The 21,453-nt window shown below is 39.7% G+C and overlaps 1 protein-coding gene across 3 annotated transcripts in view; it reads left to right on the forward strand.

Annotated features, from left to right (window-relative positions):
- Positions 1–17,345, forward strand: part of SNCAIP (synuclein, alpha interacting protein) — a 147,323-nt gene extending 129,978 nt beyond the window's left edge. For 2 of the 3 annotated variants that reach the window (XM_011963704.1, XM_011963702.1), the window contains 4 exons: positions 2,382–2,474; positions 3,113–4,184; positions 5,510–5,580; positions 16,769–17,345. In XM_011963704.1, coding sequence (XP_011819094.1) covers positions 2,382–2,474; positions 3,113–4,184; positions 5,510–5,580; positions 16,769–16,853 — 1,321 coding nt within the window. In that variant the 3' untranslated portion in view covers positions 16,854–17,345. The remainder of the gene's footprint in view (positions 1–2,381; positions 2,475–3,112; positions 4,185–5,509; positions 5,581–16,768) is intronic. The other variant, XM_011963703.1, reaches the window with a different exon arrangement.
- Positions 17,346–21,453: the final 4,108 nt, after the last annotated feature.

Here is a 21,453-nt window from a genome sequence, read left to right on the forward strand (position 1 = left end):
ATCAGGATGGTGCATCTGCAAGCCAGGGAATGCCAAAGACTGCCAGCAAACCATCAGAAGCTAGGAGAGAAGCAAGGAACAGCTTCTCCTCACAGCGTTCAGAGGGAGCCAGCCTGGCTGGCACCATGATCTCAGACGTCCAGCCTCCAGAGCTGTGCGATAATAACTGTTGTCTAAGCCACCCAGTTTGTGGTACTTCCTTACAGCAGCCCTATCAAACTAATACAGTGGCCATATGCCCATATATTTTCTTTTCTACAATGAATGCTGATGAGTTCTTCCTGGGAGCTTTTATAGAATCCAGAGAGAGTAGTCTTCCTTCTCCATTCATACCTGGGATTCAAGTTGTCAGTCAACCCAATTACCCCAAAATATTTTTCTTGACTGTGTTGTAATTCACTTTAAGACACATAATAAACCCTTTAAAAGCAAACTCTAATCTTTCTTCATCTGTTTTATATAACCCTCAATAAATATTTTTCTTAAAAACATGTGACATGCAATACCAGCTGGCAAAGTGGGAAAAGTAGAATGTTTTTATGTATTTTTAGTTTTTATTTTTTTCATTAGACCAGAATCAGCAAATTATAGACTGTGGACCAAATCCAGCCCATCAGCTGTTTTCATAAATAAAATGTTATTGGAACACAGCCACTCACATTCACTTGTCCATCATGTAGAACTGATTTCATGCTGCAAAGGCAGAGCTGAGAAGTTGTGGTACAATTGTATCACAACTGTGTTTAGCTCACAGCCTAAAATATTTACTATTTGGCCCTTTAAGAAAAAGTTTGCTTGCTGGTTCCCACATTAGGCAATTACATGTCAGTAGGTGAGTCTGGAAGAATGAATCAGATAAAATGAGTTCACAGACTTCTCTGGTCTTAGTGATGAAATGTTTGGACTAAAACTGACAGCTTCTGAGAAAAACAAAGAAAGTGCTTGGGGCTTATATAAGGGTATTAGCAGAATCCCATCTCACAGAATTAGATTTAGGCAGCTAATCGTTGCTGAGTATACACAGTGACACTCAACAAAGAGAACATTGGGCTTCCTCCACCCAATATCTAAAGTACAGCAGTCATTTTAAGAACATTGATGATGTATTTATTTAATATATTTATGCATTTAATTATTTTAAATATTTTAAATCAAATATTAAAATATTAATAATTAAATATTAAATATTTAGTATTTTAAATATTTAATTCTTTTTTCATTGCTCTGTAACAAATTACCACAAGATTAGTGGCTTAAAACAGCATAAAATTTATCTTACAGGAATGTGGGTCAAGTCAAACTAGGCGGGACACATCTGTAGTCCCGGCTACTTGGGAAGCTGAAGCGGGAGGATCACTTGAGCCAGGGGTTCAAGTCCAACCTGAGCAGCATAGCAAGACCCTATCTCTGAAATATTTTTAATTAAGAAAATCTTTCATTAAAACAATTTAGGAAAAGTAAATATAACATTTTGAAGTGTATCCTTCCATATTTTTCTATATTTTATATATATATATATATATATATATAATATGCACATATAGGAAATGGAGAGTTCGTTTTCTTAAAAATGAGGTTATAGATGCTCCTAAATTTACCATGGGTTTACATCCCAATAAACACATCACAAATTGAAAATATCACAAGGTTAAAATGCATTTAATACACCTAAGCTGTAGAACATCATAGCCTAGCCTAGCCTACCTTAAGTGTGCTCAGACCACTTACATTGGCCTACAGTTGAGCAAAATCATCTAACACAAATCGTACTTTATGATAAAGTGTTGAATATCCCATGTAATGTATTGACTGCTGCACTGAAAGTGAGAAAGAATGGCTGTATGGATGCTCGAAGTACAGTTTCTACTGAATCCGTATCACTTTCTCATAATTGTAAATCTGAAAAATCACAAGTTAAAGTGTAGTAAGTCAGAGATTATATACTGCAAATAGTATTTTGTAATTTTCTTTTTTATTTAATGAAAGTAAAGTATACTTCATATATACATATTTATATATAACTATGCTTTATATCTACATTATATAGACATAATTAGGAAAACTTTTTCTATGTCCATAGATACTCAAACATATTATCATTTTAATAGCTGTCATTGTAGAAACAATTATAATTTGTTAACTCAGACTTACTGATAAGCATTTAGGTTACTTACAGTTTTTCATTAATATTGACAATAAATATCTTTTTGGGGTACTTTTGATTATTTCCTTAGGAAAATTTCTGAACTGAAGATTGTGTACATTTTAAGGCTTTTGTATTTATTGCAACTTATTGGAAATTATTATGAAAAAAATTATCCTCCCTAATTTATAGCAGTAGCCAGTATCAGAGACCTCATGTGTTTTGGTTCTTTTCCCAGACAAACAGTAGAACGTGTCACGCTGCAGAACCAACTCCAGCAATTTCTAGAAGCCCAGAAATCAGAGGGCAAGTCACTCCCTTCTTCACCCAGGTAATACCAGCACATTGTTGTTTAGCATTCTTAAGTATCCTAAATTGTTAAGCCTTCTTCTGAACTTCCTTTGATATATTTTAAAAGGATGACAACAGAAAACATTTTCTTCTTATAAAGGGTAATAAAAATGAGAAATCACAGTGAAAAAGGCACTGGACCTAGAGTCTGAAGACCTACTCTATTCTCTGATTCTGCTCTTTTTCATTTCATGACTATAAACAAGTCACTTACTCTTTTGTGAGAATTGAATCTTTTAATTCTTCATCTGTGAAGTGGAAATAGGAGATAGATATAGATATAGATATAGATATAGATATAGATATAGATATAGATATAGTTTGATAAGTTTGTTGAAAATGGAATTAACTGAGAACATTTATGCAAAATTGATACATAAACAGTAAAACAGACAAATTTAGTAGTCATGGTAGTTATAGCCGAAGGCATAAGGCACCTTATAGCTGATACTATGGAGTATTTACACATTGTTTTGAAGAGACATTAAGTACTTATTTGTATTCTGTTCTTATTTACTTGTACATTATTAGTGGCAGTAAAGGCCATGTAGTGACTTGTGCCTGAATCATTTCAACCCAGTAGGAAATCATCTCATATGTCCTTCATCTTCTCTTTAGTTCACCATCCTCACCTGCCTCCAGAAAGTCCCATTGGAAATCCCCAGATGCAGATGATGATTCTGTAGCCAAAAGCAAGCCAGGAGTCCAAGAAGGGATTCAGGTTCTTGGAAGCCTGTCAGCCTCCAGCCGGGCTAGACCCAAAGCAAAAGACGAAGATTCTGATAAAATCCTACGCCAGTTATTGGGAAAGGAAATCTCAGAAAATGTCTGCACCCAGGAAAAACTGTCCTTGGAATTCCAGGATGCTCAGGCTTCCTCTAGAAATTCTAAAAAGATTCCACTGGAGAAGAGGGAACTGAAGTTAGCCAGGCTGAGACAGCTGATGCAGAGGTCACTGAGTGAGTCTGACACAGACTCCAACAACTCTGAGGACCCCAAGAATACCCCAGTGAGGAAGGCTGACCGACCAAGGCCACAGCCCATTGTAGAAAGCGTAGAGAGTATGGACAGCGCAGAAAGCCTGCACCTGATGATCAAGAAACACACCTTGGCATCAGGGGGACGCAGGTTTCCTTTCAGCATCAAGACCTCCAAATCCCTGGATGGCCATAGCCCATCGCCCACCTCAGAGAGCAGTGAACCAGACTTAGAATCCCAGTGTCCAGGCTCAGGGAGTACTCCTCCAAACCAGCCCTCTGGTGACCCTCCACAGCCCAACCCTGACAGCACTGCTGCCCAGAAAGTTGCCACAAGTCCCAAGAGTGCCCTCAAGTCTCCATCTTCCAAGCGCAGGACATCTCAGAACTTAAAACTGAGAGTTACCTTTGAGGAGCCTGTGGTGCAGATGGAGCAGCCTAGCCTTGAACTGAATGGGGAAAAAGACAAAGATAAGGGCGGGACTCTCCAGCGGACCTCCACGAGTAACGAATCAGGGGATCAACTGAAAAGGCCTTTTGGAGCCTTTCGATCTATCATGGAGACACTAAGTGGCAACCAAAACAATAATAATAACTACCAGGCAGCCAACCAGCTGAAAACCTCTACATCGCCCTTGACCTCGCTTGGGAGAAAGACAACAGATGCCAAGGGAAACCCTGCCAGCTCCACTAACAAAGGAAAGAATAAGGCAGTAAGTGCTATTTGGAGACTCTTCTTTTTTTCTCCCTTCGAATGGATTATGTTGTTCCTAATACTACAGATTGTGGGCCCATGCTACCTTGAGGGAATCCCCAGAGAAAAAAAATCCAAAGGGATGCATGGAAAGCCAAATTCATGTGTCTAATGAGACATGTCATGTTACATGCATACTCCTTGCTCTTCTTTTGGAAAATATTCTAAGAGAGAAATGTTAAAAAAGAAATCATAAGAGATTATATTCTGGTCCCTAAATTTCCCTAAATGGCATAATCCTTAGGTGTTAGGGATCCTAGACTTGGAGGCATTTCTGCAAGATGAAACCACCAGTCAGTGCAAGTTTAGTCCTGCATTGGCACTGATTCTGTCCCAAAGAAGAGTTTGTTCTCTTCATGTGATGGGATAGTTTATTCTCAGGCTCAATTAAAAAGTACATAAATAGATGCTCTATTTCTAAAGACTTAACTGTACAACTTTGGGATGACCTTTGAAATGAATACACCACAGGGACCTCCACATAGGTATTTTACGACACAGACTCCTAAGTGTTGATTGGAGCCTATAGGAGCCTGAAGTGCTTGCCAGTCCACAGGGGATGGCAGAGTATGCCATGAACTACATTTTATAATTGCCTTCATTGGAAACTCATGCAGTATAATCTGTGATTTATATCCAGTGGATAAGAGATATGAACATCTTTTTAGGCAATGTTTCCTGCAAGCTTTGCACTTGCCATGCCGTTAAAAGATGGTATAGCAGCCAAAATGCAAAATTCTCTGTGGAATGGAATGACCTAGATCATTCTCCACGTGATCCAGATAAACCACCCAGTGGAGCTGCAGAATCTTTGTGATTTATCATTAGCTATAAACGTTAGAATCCCATTACGATGAGGTTTAAGAACTGTCCATATTCTTTTTGCAGTACCCAAATCAAGTTTTAGTGAGTATTTCTCTAATTAATTGAACACCAAATTTTAAATTATAAATCAATTTCCTCTGTAAATTGTCCTTGTTATAGAAGGACTACATCATGTATTTGTTTCAGCTAGAAAAGGCATACTTGTGCCCAAAACACCAGACCTTTTGGGTCAAATGTGTCAAAACTTAAGTCACTCAAATAAAACTTTACCAGGTAACTTACTGGGTTCTGCTACTCAGTAGTAAAAGAAGAATCATCTCAGTTGCCCATGCTCCTGAAAGTGCATACTAAGCCACTGTCCTCTAATCTGTCTTCCTGCATGCTTCATGTTTACTGGGGCTTGTGCATGTGCTGAGCTTGTTGCATGTTTTCAGATGATTTTTAATTGCACCTCTCTAGGAAATGTACAGCAGCTGCGTCAATCTTTCCTCTAACACACTGATTGAAGAGCATCTGCGTAACTACGCACGGTACGTGGTGCTAGGAGATGTGTTGTGCGGCCTTGACATGCTTTGCTTTGAGTTGCATGAGCTTTTAAATCATGGACTTGGAGCACCTTTCATCAGAGGATAACACCAAGGAAGAAGAAAACTACAACTATTCCCCCAAGTAGAAGCAGGCACTGATGTAATGGTAACTAGGTCTTAGGTCGCTAGTCCCCCTTGGAGGGCTTTATTCCAGTGTCAGCCAGAAGAATCTTCTCAGGTCACAAACTTTTGCTGTATTTCCTAGTTGACTTTGGCTTTCAATCTTTGTTTTAATGGAGTCAAGTGTTAAGAAAGTATTGAAATATGGCCGGGCGCGGTGGCTCAAGCCTGTAATCCCAGCACTTTGGGAGGCCAAGATGGGCGGATCACGAGGTCAGGAGATCGAGACCATCCTGGCTAACATGGTGAAACCCCGTCTCTACTAAAAAATACAAAAAACTAGCCGGGTGAGGTGGCAGGCGCCTGTAGTCCCAGCTACTCGGGAGGCTGAGGTAGGAGAATGGCGTAAACCCGGGAGGTGGAGTTTGCAGTGAGCTGAGATCCGGCCACTGCACTCCAGCCAGGGTGACAGAGCGAGACTCCGTCTCAAAAAAAAAAAAAAAGAAAGTATTGAAATTAAATTTCCTGTCATGGGGAGTGAGTCAGCCTCCAATCAGAATCGGAACTTTGAAACAGAGCTTGAATTTTATTTCAGTGCTGATTATAAACCAAAAGCTCCTTTCGTCACCATTTTGCTGATCTCAGGAGAAGCAAGGCCTTGTCATTCTGAAATTTCTCTACATTAGCATTATGAACACGATTTCAGTCTATAAGCCAGGTTTATGAGTGCCCGCTAATAAACACAAGGGCCTTTCTCAAATAAGACGTTTACAATTCAAAATGCATGGACTACATAACACAGAAAGGAGAGAATTGAGTCCCCAATGGCTGGGCCACCTCCTTGGGCAAAGTCCTTCTGCAGCATAGCTGTCATCTCCCTGTGGGATGAAACCAGTATGCCTTAATTGGTTTATTTCAGAAGAGTTACATCCGTACACCCATTTTAAAAGACTATCACTTTTTATTTTGAGACAGAGTTTTGCTCTGTCACCCAGGCTGGAGTGCCGTGGCGCTATCTTCTCCCACTGCAACCTCCACCTCCCGGGTTCGCACCATTCTCCTGCCTCAGCCTCCCGAGTAGCTGGGATCACAGGCCTGTGCCACCACATCTGGCTAATTTTTGTAATTTTAGCAGAATGGTTTTTGCCATGTTGCTCAGGCTGGTCTCAAACTCCTGACCTCAAATGATCCACCAGCCTCAGCCTTCCAAAGTGCTGGGATTACAGGCATGAGCCACCACACCCAGTCATAAAAGGCTATCACTTTTAAAATATTTAAACAAATTGAAAAATTATGGTATGCCATTCAGCACTCTTCCAAAATCCTTCAAAGCATGTATGCGGGTAGGTGGATGGGTGGGTGTTGTTGTGTGTGTATTTGTGTGCTGTGGGTATGAATTTTAGTTGAGAAGACTAAGTTGTAAGAAAGTCGCTCTGCTTTTTTCTTCCTCTAAATCAAATTTAATCTGCTCTACATCTTTATTCAGGCTAGAGGGAAATTAAATATCAGCCATTTTAGGGGATGCCCCTAGGGGGCTCATTAATTCAGTATGTTAAAGGAAGAACCTTGGAGCTTCAATATTTACTGGTCACCATGTTGCCAGAGTCCAGGTGTCTGAACTGCTTCCAGCCTCACTGAGGCAGGGAATCTTGGCCAGTGCTGAGAGCCCAATGCCTGGGGTGGGAAAGGAATAGAAAAAAAAAAAAAATACTCATTCCCCTCCTAGACCTTGGTATTAGCCCACTTCTATTTCATTTCTCCTAACCTGGGTTCCTCACCCCTATGCCCTTCTCTGTCCCCATCTTGGGAGGAATGTGTTTTCTGGTGCCTGGAAAATTCTGCTTTTGTCCTTAAACAGAAGTTACCAGCAACCCCCTGAGGCAAGAAAGCACAAAGAGTTGGCAAACTCCTTGGGAAGGGGAAGAATACCTCTTATTTCTTCCAGGCTCCTACAGCCACAGGGAGCAAGACAATTAGTATCACAGTAGATTCTCCTGCCAGAAACATTTCATTCTGTCTTTTTACAAGCAACGGAACAAAGCTGAGACATCTGCTATAATAGGATTACAAAAGTCAGAGCACAAAATGAGGTTATGAGGCTACTCAGTTATCTGACGCTAGGTTAACACTTTCCCTTTCTAAGCTTAAGGAAAAGTCCTTCTAAAGGCTCTGTTTAGAACCTATTAGATTCATTGGCTTTACTTATTAACAGAATTTAATTTCAACAATAAATACTTAGAAACCCCAAAATAAAAATATTCAATGTATTTAAATAAGCATCTTGACCCCTTCCCCTCATTACCCTGTAAATTAACCTATACTTTATCATGGTTGTCATTTGCCATGTGTTTCCATAGAAAGTGGAAACCTTGGCCGGGCATGGTAGCTCACGCCTGTAATCCCAGCACTTTGGGAGGCTGAGGTGGGTGGATCACGAGGTCAGGAGATCGAGACCATCCTGGCTAACAAGGTGAAACCCCATCTTTACTAAAAATACAAAAATTAGCCAGGCATGGTGGCGGGCGCCTGTAGTCCCAGCTACTCGGGAAGCTGAGGCAGGAGAATGACGTGAACTGGGAGGCGGAGCTTGCAGTGAGTAGAGATCGTGCCACTGTACTCCAGCCTGGGCGACAGAGCAAGACACCATCTCAAAAAAAAAAAAAAAAAGTGGAAACCTTAGTTCTTTCATGCTAGAAAGGAGATGTTTCACTCACTCATAATCACACACAGACAGAGAGAACTAGGCCGGTTCACTCCTGAGGTAAAGCAAAAATGGATCTCTCTGGCTGAAATAAAGATTCCTCTGATAAATTAAGACTGGAGTGGGAATGTGGGCCTGAAAAATACCTAGGCTTGCCTAATTTTGTCTATGGGACCCTACTGCAAGAAGGAAAGGAACTAAAGTGTTCGTGTCTCAACAATGACTCCATATCTTGGCCCTAAAATTTGCTTGACCACCAAATGGTTCCTCTCAGGTAGCAGGAATGCCCAGGGTGATATGACTTTGGAAACCAGTGGCAGTCATTGGGTTGGAGTTGGGGCCAAATGTCATTGCCTCTACATAGCCCTATCAGCATATCCTGGGGAAAAGAGTGAGGCGATGGATCCCAGTTCCAGGAATACATTGGAATTCCATTTTAGTTAAAAGAAATTGTTATTTTTTTCTGATAATGGAAAAACAGGGACTATAAACATAACATTTTAAAGAATGTCTGCTCTGTGAGGACTCTTTTTGCTATTTATTTTTCTAAATTGGTCACAGCTTGATAGCAAAGAATCTAAATTTCTGTTCAATGCCCTTTAAAATTAGATTCAACTCTATTCCTTTGAGCAGCTTTCCCAGTGTGATTCAACTGCAGAGGATAACTTGGTTTATAACAAGCAGATTTACCTTTACTTTATCTTACAAAGGACAAGTTGTTTTTAAGTTACTACAACTCCAAGGAAATGTTTGCAATTACTTGTCTTAAAATGCCAGTGGAACATTCATTTTCCAGAGTTTAAGTCCATCTGAGATCTTCAGGGCACTAAGTGAGCATGGATTCCAGTTACTGATAGGCAAAGGGCATAACCCCTGGCCACCACCAGTAACACCCACTTTGACCACAGTGGCACAGTTGCCTGAGGGGTTAACATCAGGAAACCCCTGATCCTAGCACCAGCGTTAGCATAGACTCCTTAAAAATCATAAAGCAATAAACACCATTAGTGTGAGTTTTACTGACAAGGTATTAGCCACACTGGGAATTTTATATTGGGAGCCAAGAGCTGGTATCAGATATTTTGCATAGACCTTAAGGTTGTTCAGCAGCCACTTCAAAGAGACTGGTCTGTTTCGCCAGCAGTGAGATGACATCTGCTATGGTAATGGTCATCTGCTGTGCCCATTGGGATATCATTCTCCCACCCCTAACACACACAAACACACATTTCTGTCCTTAGTGCCAGGACATCATACTAAACAGAAAAAGGAACAAAGATGTGGAAGACATTGGGAAGTAAAGGTGAGGCCCTGGCTTAAACCTGCTCCCAACCAGAGCATATCCTCAGCCCCACTAAAAAGCATTTCCAGAATCATGATGGGAAAATGCAGCCACTGCAACAAGACCCTGGTGCTGCTGAACAAATGGGTCCTTGCCATCATTCCTCTATATATTATCAAATAACCATATTTTAATCTTGTTTTCATTTTTTGACCTTAAAATGTTAACATGATTTTTAACTCATATGCCTGATTCTTGAAAGGATAATGATAAACCTACTCAATCATGTAGGTGTGTTACCACACTATCTAATATATATTGAGTGCATCCTTTCAGAGACAGACAAATCTTACCAATACAACAGTTCAGAAAAGTTTGTTAAAGTGCTGTTCATGAAAAAGTATTTAGTAAAGTAGTTGGTGCTTAACACTATAGACATTTGAGGTTTTGCTCAGAAACTGTAGTTTCATGGATTTTTTGGTTTTGGTTTTGTTTTGTGTTGTTTTTGAGACAGGGTTTTACTCTGTCACCCAGGCTGGAGTGCCGTGGTGCGATCTTGGCTCACTGCAACCTCTGCCACCCAGGCTCAAGCGATTTTCCTGCCTCAGCTTCCCGAGTAGCTAGGATTACAGGCGTATGCCACTACCACCCAGCTACTTTTTGTATTTTTAGTAGAGACAGGGTTTCACCCTGTTGGCCAGGCTGGTCTTGAACTCCTGGTCTCAGATGATTCACCTGCCTCAGCCTCCCAAAGTGTTGGGATTACAGGCATGAGCCGCCACACCCAGCCTGTAGTTTCAAGTTCTCAGCCCTGAATGGAAGGATAGTTTTCCCTGAATGGAAGGATAGTAGTTTTCCCTGAATAGAAGGATAGTTTTCCCTGAATGGAAGGATAGTTTTCCCTGAATGGAAGGATAGTTTTCTGTTTGCCTTTCTAACCTACTGGCACCGGGCTCCATGCCCAGTTAGCAAAAGTTGAAAGACATCAACCAGGTACCTAAAGTTGGGTGATTGCCTCTGCTCCAGAAACCCCTAGAGCAGCACTGACCCTCCCAGCTCCCATGCATCCCCAGGTACTCTGTGCTCTCCCGCAGTGTACCCCCAGGTGCTCCGTGCTTCCTCCCCACCAATGCTTCCCCAAGTGTTCTGTCTCTGTCCCCATACCCAACCTTGCCAACCCTTTCTCTGTCTCTCACTCTCTCTCTCTTTCCTGTCTCCTCATGCTTCCTTAGGTGTTCTGTGTTCTGTGTCCTGCCCACACCCACCTCAGCCTCGCCTATAGTTTCAAAGTATTTTCAGAATGAAAACCCTCATTATATACTATGACTTGGAGAAGAGGAGGCTCTAAACTTGAACTATTTCATCACATGAATTAAGTGACAGTTCCTTCTTTCAAATGTGCCAGGGTTTGGGGTTTCCATTGACCATTGCACAGTAGAATTTCAGGAAATTGTTGCCAATAAGGCAGAGTCTTGTGTCTAAAGAAAAAATGTCAATGTTATGAGAAGCCAGAATGACCATATCTTCCCAGTGTCTAAGCACAATTTAGCAAAGTCTTTATAGAGGCTGGCAGAGTTCCCAAGATGGATGCACAAATGGGGTGTCTTTTCATAAGCTCCTTACACTGGGAAAAGGAGAAAGCAGATTGCACCACAAGAAGACAGTGAAACAGTTTAGTTAGTGTCAAAGTATGATAAGTTGAGACATAAAAAAGGCAGGGAAGACCCTCGTACTCTCTTAAATCACTGCATCAGGGAGGCAGGAAATGAATGTGTGGAACTTGTGAACACCCATGAACCAACAGTAGGAAGATAACAGGAAGATAACTGCCTTGGATACCAAAATCTTCCCACCAGACCACTTGCTTTCAACAAGCCACTCCTGATTTAAGGATAGTCAGAAAACCTAAGGACAACTCACTTCTCCACCCCCACCCTCCTTTCCTTATTCCCCAAAGATCCAGTTTTGAATTGTGTGACCTCAAAGCAGATACATGTTCTATTAATGTCATATTTGCACCACATGTCTGCCACCACTAGGGGCATCTTTGTGCATTAAAAGAACAGAGCCTGTCTATATCTCTTAAGGGTGGAGTTTCAAAGAAGCAATAGGTTGGTTGAGTTTAAAAACACCAAATAGAGACTTTACACAGCCACTTTCCAGTGACTTCACCAAGTATCCCTCCCCCAGCCAGTCACTGGTGCTCTTCGTTGCTACGCTGAGGACAGCGTGGATGGACAATCTTCCTAATGCCATATCCCTGGATGGCCAGGCCACTCTTTGCAACCATTTTCAGCTGTAAGTCACACATTTTGCTCTGCCAGGATAAGGCATGGTTCCTTCACTCAGGGAGATCCTAATCAAGAGAGAATTAAAATAGGATTCAAGTAAAACATGGCAAACTCTGTGAAAGGCCTAAGAGCTTCATGAAAATAGCGACCCCCAATAGCACCTTTGGACTCCACGTGTACTCCCAGCGTCTTGCTTGGTGCCTGGTGCATGATAGAGACTTCATAGATATTTAGAGAGAGGCGGAGCTAGAGAGAGGAAAAGACAAAAAAGAAAGAAAACTATAAATAAAAAAAGGACTGAGCCTGTCTTCCCACAGCGGGGGAAAATGGTGTGTTCTTTATCAATATTGGCCTTCTGGTCACAAGTCCACCTACCCACAGTGAGTTTCCATTTGGGCACTTCAAATACAAGTTTTCATACCTTGAACCAGAATCCCATTTCTTAGTAGATGAGACTTATAGATGTGCTCTCAGTCAAAACTCTGAGGGCGATCACAGAAAATAGCAAGGTTTCCCTGTTTTGGTTATCAGCGGAAATGTCGTGCATGCCGTGGACCATTCTACATGGATGCTGTAAGTTGCTGTCTGGTCACCATGAACTGGGGAAATATGCAATCCATGCCTAGATGAGTCAGCAAGTTAGAACACTTGAAAAACTGTTATTTAAATTTAAGCTTTTTTTCTTTCCAATTTTGGTCACTCAGAATGTGATTTCATATCCAAAAATGAAATAGAGGAGCAGCAAATTATCTGAATAATTCATGCCAGAATTACCCAAACACTTTTGTTCTTTGAATACTGCTAGTTTGGGACTAGGTAATTGAAGGGTTCAGGGAGGATTGAATTATCCTGGTATTTTTCAGATAAATGCCTCAAGTTAATATTTTACTTGGTATAGACTTAGGTCTAATCATATGGGGTTTTGTCCTGCAGAAAGAGTGCTCATTTTAGTGTTTTTGACCACAGCACCTCTTATATTAAAGCAGAAATGCCCATCAAAGTCTCAACTATATTATCCTTAGCCTATGACCGAAACCTTCTTTTAAATTTTTTATTTTAAATTTATTGTTAAAGTGATATAGATACTTATAAGAGTAGTATTAGCATTATAATAAAGACTGGATGTGCCCTGTGCCAAACCCACCCCCTTCCCTAGCCTCACTCTTTTGAATCGACCACTCGCTTTTCCTTCAGGTGTTTTCTCTAGTATTCTCTATTTGGAAGTAACAAGCTCATACGTATTTTCAGTTTCAAATAGTATCCCTGTTATCTATTGGCATTCTACTATAGAAAATCAAAATGATAGCACTTATAAACACTTATAAAGCACGTACAGTATCCCAGAGAATATTTCAGGTGCTTTACACATATTTACTATTTTAATCTTCTCGATGACACTATGTGACAAATACTTTTTTTTTTTTTTAAGAAACAGGGTCTTGCTCAGTCTGCAGTACAGTGCTGCAGTACAGTGGTGTGCAGTACAGTGGTGTGATCTTGGCTCACAGCATCCTCTAACTTCTGGGCTCAAGAGATCCTCCCACTTGAGCCTCCTGAGCAGCTAAAACTACAAGCATGTGCCACCCCACCCAGCCAAGGAAATACTATTATTATGCTAATTTTGCATATTGGAAACTGAGACATAGAATGATTACATATCTTGCCCAAGGTTACATAGTAATGATGGCAATAGATTGTGGAGCCAGGATTTGAACTCAGTCAGTCTGGCTCCTAAATCCGTGTTTTTAACAATGAACCAAATGTGTCTAGCTCCATTTTAGCATCCAGTAATCCAACACTGCACCTGCTCTCTCTTTCTCTGTCTCTCTGTTTGCCTGTCTTTTCTCTCTGTCACACACACAACTACATACATGCACACATTCCTACTTCCTCTTCCTCCCACCCCCATGAATATAGTTGTATCACTCTAAAGAGCTAAATCAGTATTCAGTGTTAATTATCATTATGGTTATTTAAATATTAATCACAAGGATCCATTGTGTTGTCCTGTGTTATATTTTCTTTCTCATGCAATGTTATGTTTCCCATGGAAATAATTTTTGTTTCTTAATTTACAATGCGTTTCTAAACACTCTGCTGAAAACCAAACCATCTTTTAGCACCCTCAGACAGTTCAAGTGTTTGTCAGTTTCTCTCTGTTCATGGAGATCCCCTCCTCCTGCCCCCATCTTCACTGCTGCCTCCTGGCACTGCCACACAGCTATCATCCCGGAGTCTGTCATGCACATCATCCTGGGAATTCCTTTTGCTTCTGTCCTGTTTAGACTCTGTTTCCTGAACCTGTCTTTTCTTTTTTGTTGATTCTCGTGCTTCAGTCGTATATCTTCCCACCCAAGGAAGGTAAATAGGTGCTAAGTTTTTTGAGATCTTGACAGTCTGAAAATACCTTCAATTTACTGGATTGAGTGTTTGACTCAGTATAGGATTCTAGGTGGGAAATTATTTTCTTTCAGAATCTTGAACACATCATTTCATTTTCTTTTGCTTCTAATGTGTCTGTTGAGAAGCTCCATTCTTCTCTGCTGATGGCTTGGAAGATTTTATGATTTCTTCTTTATCTCCAAAATTTTGATTTTTTGATGCTTTGCCATGATGTGGGTCTGTTTTCATTCCTGGACTGTGGGCACTCAGCAAGCTTTTTCAATCTCAGTACTTCAATTCTGGGAAATGTTTTGTACAATTTCTCTGAAAATTTTCTCTTCTCCAATTTCTCTGTTCCCTCTTTTGAAAATCATCTTATTCTAACGTTAGACATACTGGACTGATCCTCACATTTTCTAATGATTCTTCTCTATTTATCCATACTTTGACTTTTTTTAGTTTGAATCTTTAATATATTTACTGAATTTTGCCTTTCAATTTTGCTATTGAATTTTTTATTTCTGCTATAATAATATTAATTTCCAATATCACTTTACTGGTTTTCTCTTTTTTCCTTCCTTACAGCTTTTTTCTTTTTTTTCCTTTTATTTTCTTTTTGAGACAGAGTCTTGCTCTGTCACCCAGGCTGGAGTGCAGTGGTGTGGTCTTGGCTCACTGCAACCTCTGCCTCCTGGGTTCAAGTGATTCTCATGCCTCAGCCTCCATAACTGGGACTACAGCCACCACACCTGGCTAATTTGTGTATTTTTGGTAGAGCCGGAGTGTCGCCATGTTGGCCAAGCTGATCTCGAACTACTGACCTCAACTGTTCCACCTGCCTTGGCCTCCCAAAGTGTTGGGATTACAGGTGTGAGCCACCACGCCTGGTTTTTGTAGAGTTTTATGAGCAAATCTTATTTAAATGTTTGCAGTCAAATACAAATGCATATCTTTATCTTCCTTTTTACAATAAAGGCGTCATACTCTACACACAGTTTTGTTTCTTGCTTTTTTTCACCTTACATGTTGGAGGACTTTATGTGTTAGTGTATAGAGAGCTTCTTCATTCTTTAACATAGTTGCTGTCACCTTCAGAAGTACACGGTGCTTTAATTCCTGCATCTGGCAGCAGTACAGATCAGTTAGTTGGATTCCCTGACTGTAAGCTTGGGATTTTGCTTTTTCTGCTCTGCTAAACCAATTCTAAATGTTCATCCACCTTTCTGTTTCTGAAATACTATTGACATTTTGTCTGTTGTATCCTCTCCTCCCATTTCCCTTATTCATCTAAATTTGTGCCTTTTGAATTTCTTTTATTTCAGTGTTATTTTGCAGTATATGGAGGACAAATGTGTATATTCAATCCATCATGTTTAATTGGAATCTCTATCACATCTTTTAGCCAATTAGATTTTTCTTTCACCTTCTTCCCTTTCCCTTTCTTGCCCATGGACAGCTCTCTAAAGTTCCAGTTAGAGGAAAAATAAAAATAAGAATTATAACTTTCAGATGATGATGATGATCAACTATATTCCAGCACACTGAAAATAGGCTTCATGGTCTTTGTGAGTAAGCACAATTTTGAGACTCTGGAGCCACGCCTGGGGTTCTCCTGCATCCAAATGTGGTCTCATAATAGCTAGTATCATCACCAGAAAGTGTTCTTGTCTGATGTAGCAACAAGAAGTAATTTAGTAATATGTGGCCTTTTCCACCCTCAGAAGATAGCTCCTCTCTGAAGATTTTACACCCAGAATGGGACTAATACCTCATGAAAATGATTGCACCTACCTAGGGGAAAATTTATTTGAAAAGCAAAGCTGTTCCATGGCTCAAGTTTGTACTCTTTTTCCACAGACTTACTAGGTATCCAGTATTGAGGGAAAAGGAGCATATTGTTCTTTACTTTTTCTTTTTCCCATAGATTTATCTATTTATGATCTTTCAACATGCTATGACTCAGTAATCACACCCCAAAGAAAAAGCATTCTTCTTTAAACTTTTAAGGCGCAAGCTTATTGGAGAATAAAAGTGTCACCAGTGAATCTATCTAAAGAAAATAAAAATATTTTGTTTATACACAACCAACAGTACTATACTTCCTATCTTGTTTAGCTCTGATAAAATTCCCTTGACTGTAAAATGCCTGTATTTCTATCAGTATGGTTGAGAAATTATTTCCATAGCTGAGTTAAAAAGTGTTCAGTAAGTGTGTGTTATTACATGACTATTGCTTTCATTGTTTAAAGAGTGGTTTATATGTAAAGAGAATAATTTGCGTATTGGAATGAAGTGTTCTTCAGTGCGGTTTGTATGAGGATAATTTCCATTTTTTGATGAGCTGTTTAGTGGTGGTGTCTTGTAACTTGACCATAGTTTTATCTAATTTTGGCCTGTGGTTTCTCTTCTGCTTAGGCATAATGACATCAATAGAAAAATGAAGAAATCCTACAGCATAAAGCACATTGCTGAGCCAGAGTCAAAAGAACTCTTCTTGTAAATCACTTTTTAAATTTTCTCTCACTGATGCCCTTTGGACACTATTGAAAATTTCTGGACTGTCCTCTACAGAAAGAGAACCATGAAAACAATGCCTCACCAGCAGAAGAACAGAATATCAGGATGCCTTAAACTTCTAGTAGTAGACTGTAAAAGATTCATTTTGGGGTAATATCTGTATATATAACTTGTGTTTTTTTTTAAAAAAAAAAATGATGCTGTTTAAAAGCTTGATTGGGAAAATGTATGTTTTTTAACAGTAGATTGATTCACCCTACCCACAGGACGTTGACCAAACCACTGATGCCATTTTATATTTCATCAATTGCATGAGTATTTGCTAATGTTGATTGAACCTCCCTTTCCCCATAATGTGGGCAGATTTGGCTCAGCTCCTTCGTGAGATCAGGTCGGTGATATTGTTTTATGTCAAGAGTGTTCTTTCCGTCATTTCTACTTTTGTATAAAGGAAATAAAACAATGTTAACAGCCACCTATAAGCTTGGGGCACCTACTTTCTAACAAATCTGTGATGTTCTGATTTCTAAGGGACTTTGCAAGTATTTTGATGGCTGGTATTTGATTTCAGGAACAAACTGCTCAGTTTAGCAGTTTTCCCATAGGGGTCAAATAAAACATTCTATATTTCATTAAGTACTAAAAGATCAGACAAGTATATAAAGTAAGTCAGTTCCTTCTGCCTTCTCAAATCTCAGTGTTGACATGGGAAAATATTAAGGAGAACTAAGGATTTAGCCCCTTCTTGGGTCACTTTTTTCTGCCTCTGACACATTATGAGACCTGTCTAATCCCTTTAGGAGACAGTGTGGAGCCCAAGTTCATAACAGCCCCATTGTTGATGCAGCTCTCTCCCTCCATGTAAGCGGTAAGTTCCAGAAGGCTTCCTCCTATCATGTAAAAATATATTTCTGTTGAAACTTCAAGAGTTTTATTTTCAAAGTATTGGCATGGCCTATAAGAGGCCTGTCAAGTTTTAGTTTAAAAGTAGAATGTATTCTTACCAGTAGGAGGGAACACTGTATGCTATTATAGTTACTAGCAATGTCACTGCAGCCAAATCAGTCAAATGTGAACCATTCCTGTATCCTGGTGCAGAGAGCAGATAAACTCACTGAATTAAGAGATAATCTTGCATATGTAGGTCATCTGACAAACTTGGGCTTGATGAGATGCAATTAGGTAGAAAAGGAGCTAATAATATCTGAGTGCCTTTTATGTACCAGACAGTATTATGTGGTGATATTACTACTTTCATTTTATAGATTAGAAAACAAAAGTTTGAAATGTCTTAAGACCTGGTTCCCAGGTAACAGGTAACACTAGTAGTAAATCGCATAACTAGGCTTTGGTACATATTTGCCTATTATCCCCACTACACTAATGATCCTACACCATGCTGTCTCCCTAGTGCACTAACTGCTGGACTCGCACACAGAAAGCATGAGTTCTGGTGTCAGCTCTTCTTCTAACAGCTCTTTGATCTCAGACAAGGGACATTGCCCTGCCCAAGAAATCTGGAAAGGGCAAGACGGGCCATGCACATTGAGGAGAAGTTTCCTTTCAAACTTACAGAGCAACACGTCTATGAATTTCATTCCATGTGCTGTGTCCTTGTCTGGGTCCTGTGAGTTGCTACTGTTAGAACCTGGTGCTATGTGTGAACCTTCATTTATCACATGGTCTTTTCCTCAAACGGGATGCCCTCACTCTGATTTATGCCCCTTGGCCTTATCCACCCACTTTGATTTTTTCCTCATATTTCACTACTTTGTCCTATTGCTTGAGATTCTAATAGAGAATTTATGGCAAGCACATGTGAAATGTAGACTCCTATGTTTTCTTTCTGCTTAGTGCAGAGGAGGTGATGGTGAGGTCACACAGCCAACCTTTGGGATTTGGCCAAAATGAAGCCTCAAAGAAAGAGGACCCGATAAGTGCTCTCTGTCTCCCAGACATTCCAGTTTTGTTCTTAAACTGTGTTTTTAAATGTGAAAGATGAAGGGGGCTAGGCAGAGATTTCATAAGCCACAAAGAGTTCCTGATTAAACATAGCAAAGAAAATTTCAAGAGTTTGAAAGAAAGAGATGTTACTTTGACTTAGAAAACACTGGGAATTCACTTGTTCAGTGACACTAGCATTTTAGCTTCTGCAGTCTGAGTACAGAAGAGTAAAGAATATAAAAGGTAAAACAGGGAAGCTGAGCAGATCCAGATCAGCCCAAGAAATCTGGGCTGATAATGCTTTCTGTTTAATGATGTTGCTAGGATACTAAAAATAATGGCCCTTAAATTATACATGTAACTATCTTTACTAAGTTCCTTATGAAATTGATACATTATGGTTGCTTGAAATTAGTACAAATGATGCTTTCCTTACCACAAACTTAGTTTTGTCCACCATTTTTTAAATGAAAACACAGAAAACTCATTTATTTTTTTCTAGAAATTGAGACGCATTAACATGTTAAAGAAAGCAAGAGTGTGTTTCCTTTTAGTGAGCAGAGCTTTGAGGCCCCTGTCCCAACTGCCACCCATTGGGCTAGTAAAATGAGTAAAGCTCTATCTGCATGCCTAATTACATGCAGCAGAGTAGGAAACTCAGCTCCGTTGTAAAAATCAATCACATCTGTCAGTATCTTTTAAAGACTGGCTTCTTTTATGTCACTAAAGGGATTTATATTGCCAAAGTTCAACACAGCAAATTAGGAATGTTTCTTAGAAAAGATAACAAGATACCAAACTGTCACCACTTTCAATGGATTGAATTCCCACTATTTATTCTTGTAAAACAGTATCAAGACTTCAAACCAAATAAGAAAGTTCTAGATGTGCATCACAGAGTTGGAAGTGGGGATGAGGCTTTCAAAAGATACCGTCAAGTAAGACTTTGAGAATTAATTATTTTTCTCAAAATGAATAATTATAAGCAAACTTATGGTACAGGCTAGAGGAAATAATTATAAATATTTAAATAACTCCCTAAAAGACTCCTTGATACAAACTAGATTAAATGTTTTTTCTTCAGCAGCCACCTGTATCCTTAATGTTGAATTAAGTTGATAGAGCTAAGTAAGCCTAAGGAATTATTGCAACAGAGTTGGTACCATTGCCCCTTATAAAAAATGGAGTTCATGCTGTCTACAGCCCATAACTCTCATTGGCTGATAGGTCTGTCATTATTATGTTATGTTGTCTCAGTATTATTTCCCTTTATTCTTTGACTACTGCATAGTTTTATAGAACTTTTCAAGCACTTGATTCCTGTCTCCTAATGAGACCATAAATTTGTTAATCTCAACAGAATCTTAGTATCACCTCTCACAGATGGTGTTTAGTATCTAGTAACAACTTACAGCCATCTTTCTTTTCATATCCTCCCCAGTCTTCTTCTATTCTCTCCTTGTCCTCATTTTCTCTCTTCCTCCTTCCTTCTCTCCCTTACTTTCTCCTCTCCCTCCCTCTTCGCTGTCATCTCCCCTCCTTTTTTCTCTCTCTCTTCTCTGCCTTCTGTTTACAAGATCATTAAACCCTATATATTATGGGATCTTCCTTGGAAGAAACCTGGCAAAGAAATTGCAGTAAGTAGACATGTGCTGGACCAGGTTTACAGTGAAAAGCAAGTCGCTTCTCCCTTCTTGCCAGAACATGTGAGTGTCACAAGCATCCCATATGCTGATATATTCAACACACTGTGATTCAACCCATGCCAAAGAATGAGGCCCTGTGCTAGGCATTCCATTTGAACAAAAAAAGACCTGGAAGTTGGTATCAGCCATAGGTGCAACAAAGATAGTCTACCAAATTGTGCATTTGGAGAGACTTGTGGAAAAAAACTATTCCAACTAGTTTATAGCAGTGATTCCCAAATTTTGCTGTACATTATACCACCTAGGGGAGCTTTTAAATACTGGATGCCCAAGCTAAACCCCCAACAAATAAATACCCTCTCTGTGGTGGAACCCAGACATCAATATATGTAAAGAATAAGATGAAAAAGAAGAAGGAAGGGGGAGAAGGAGGAGGAAAGAAGGAAGAAGGAGCTAGGATTTCCATATGCAACCAGATTTAAGTTAACAATAATTGTACATATTCATGGGGTACATAGTAATGTTTGGAACCATATCATTTACAGCGATCAGGTCATGGTACTTAGTATATCCATTACCTCAAATACTTAACACTTCTTTGTGCAACTAAGTTTTATAACCAGCACCTTGCTAACTCAAAATGTGATCAGAACCCATCAGCATTGGCATTGCCTGGGAGCATGTTCAAATGCAGAATCTTCTGGCATTCACCATGGCTTCCACTTTTAATTTTGTGATGCTGTGAACTGTCTATTGAGAAAATATTTGAGAAGAATGGGCAAAAAATTACCCTGTCCTCAAAGAGAGAGAAAGAGTAGTATATCCCTAAACCTGGGTTAGAATGTGGAGAAGAACCTATTTTGTGTTTTAAGGGAGTGTGTGTAATGTGTATACAATTTGAAAATCATGTTCCATGTTGTAATTCACATGTTGGAAATTTTGTAAATCCTATAATTATAGAAAGTGAAGCTTCTTTTCTGGAGGGGAGAGGTA

The sequence above is a fragment of the Colobus angolensis genome, unplaced genomic scaffold (assembly GCF_000951035.1).
Source record: "Colobus angolensis palliatus isolate OR3802 unplaced genomic scaffold, Cang.pa_1.0 Scaffold62, whole genome shotgun sequence".
NCBI classification, from domain to species: Eukaryota; Metazoa; Chordata; class Mammalia; order Primates; family Cercopithecidae; genus Colobus; species Colobus angolensis.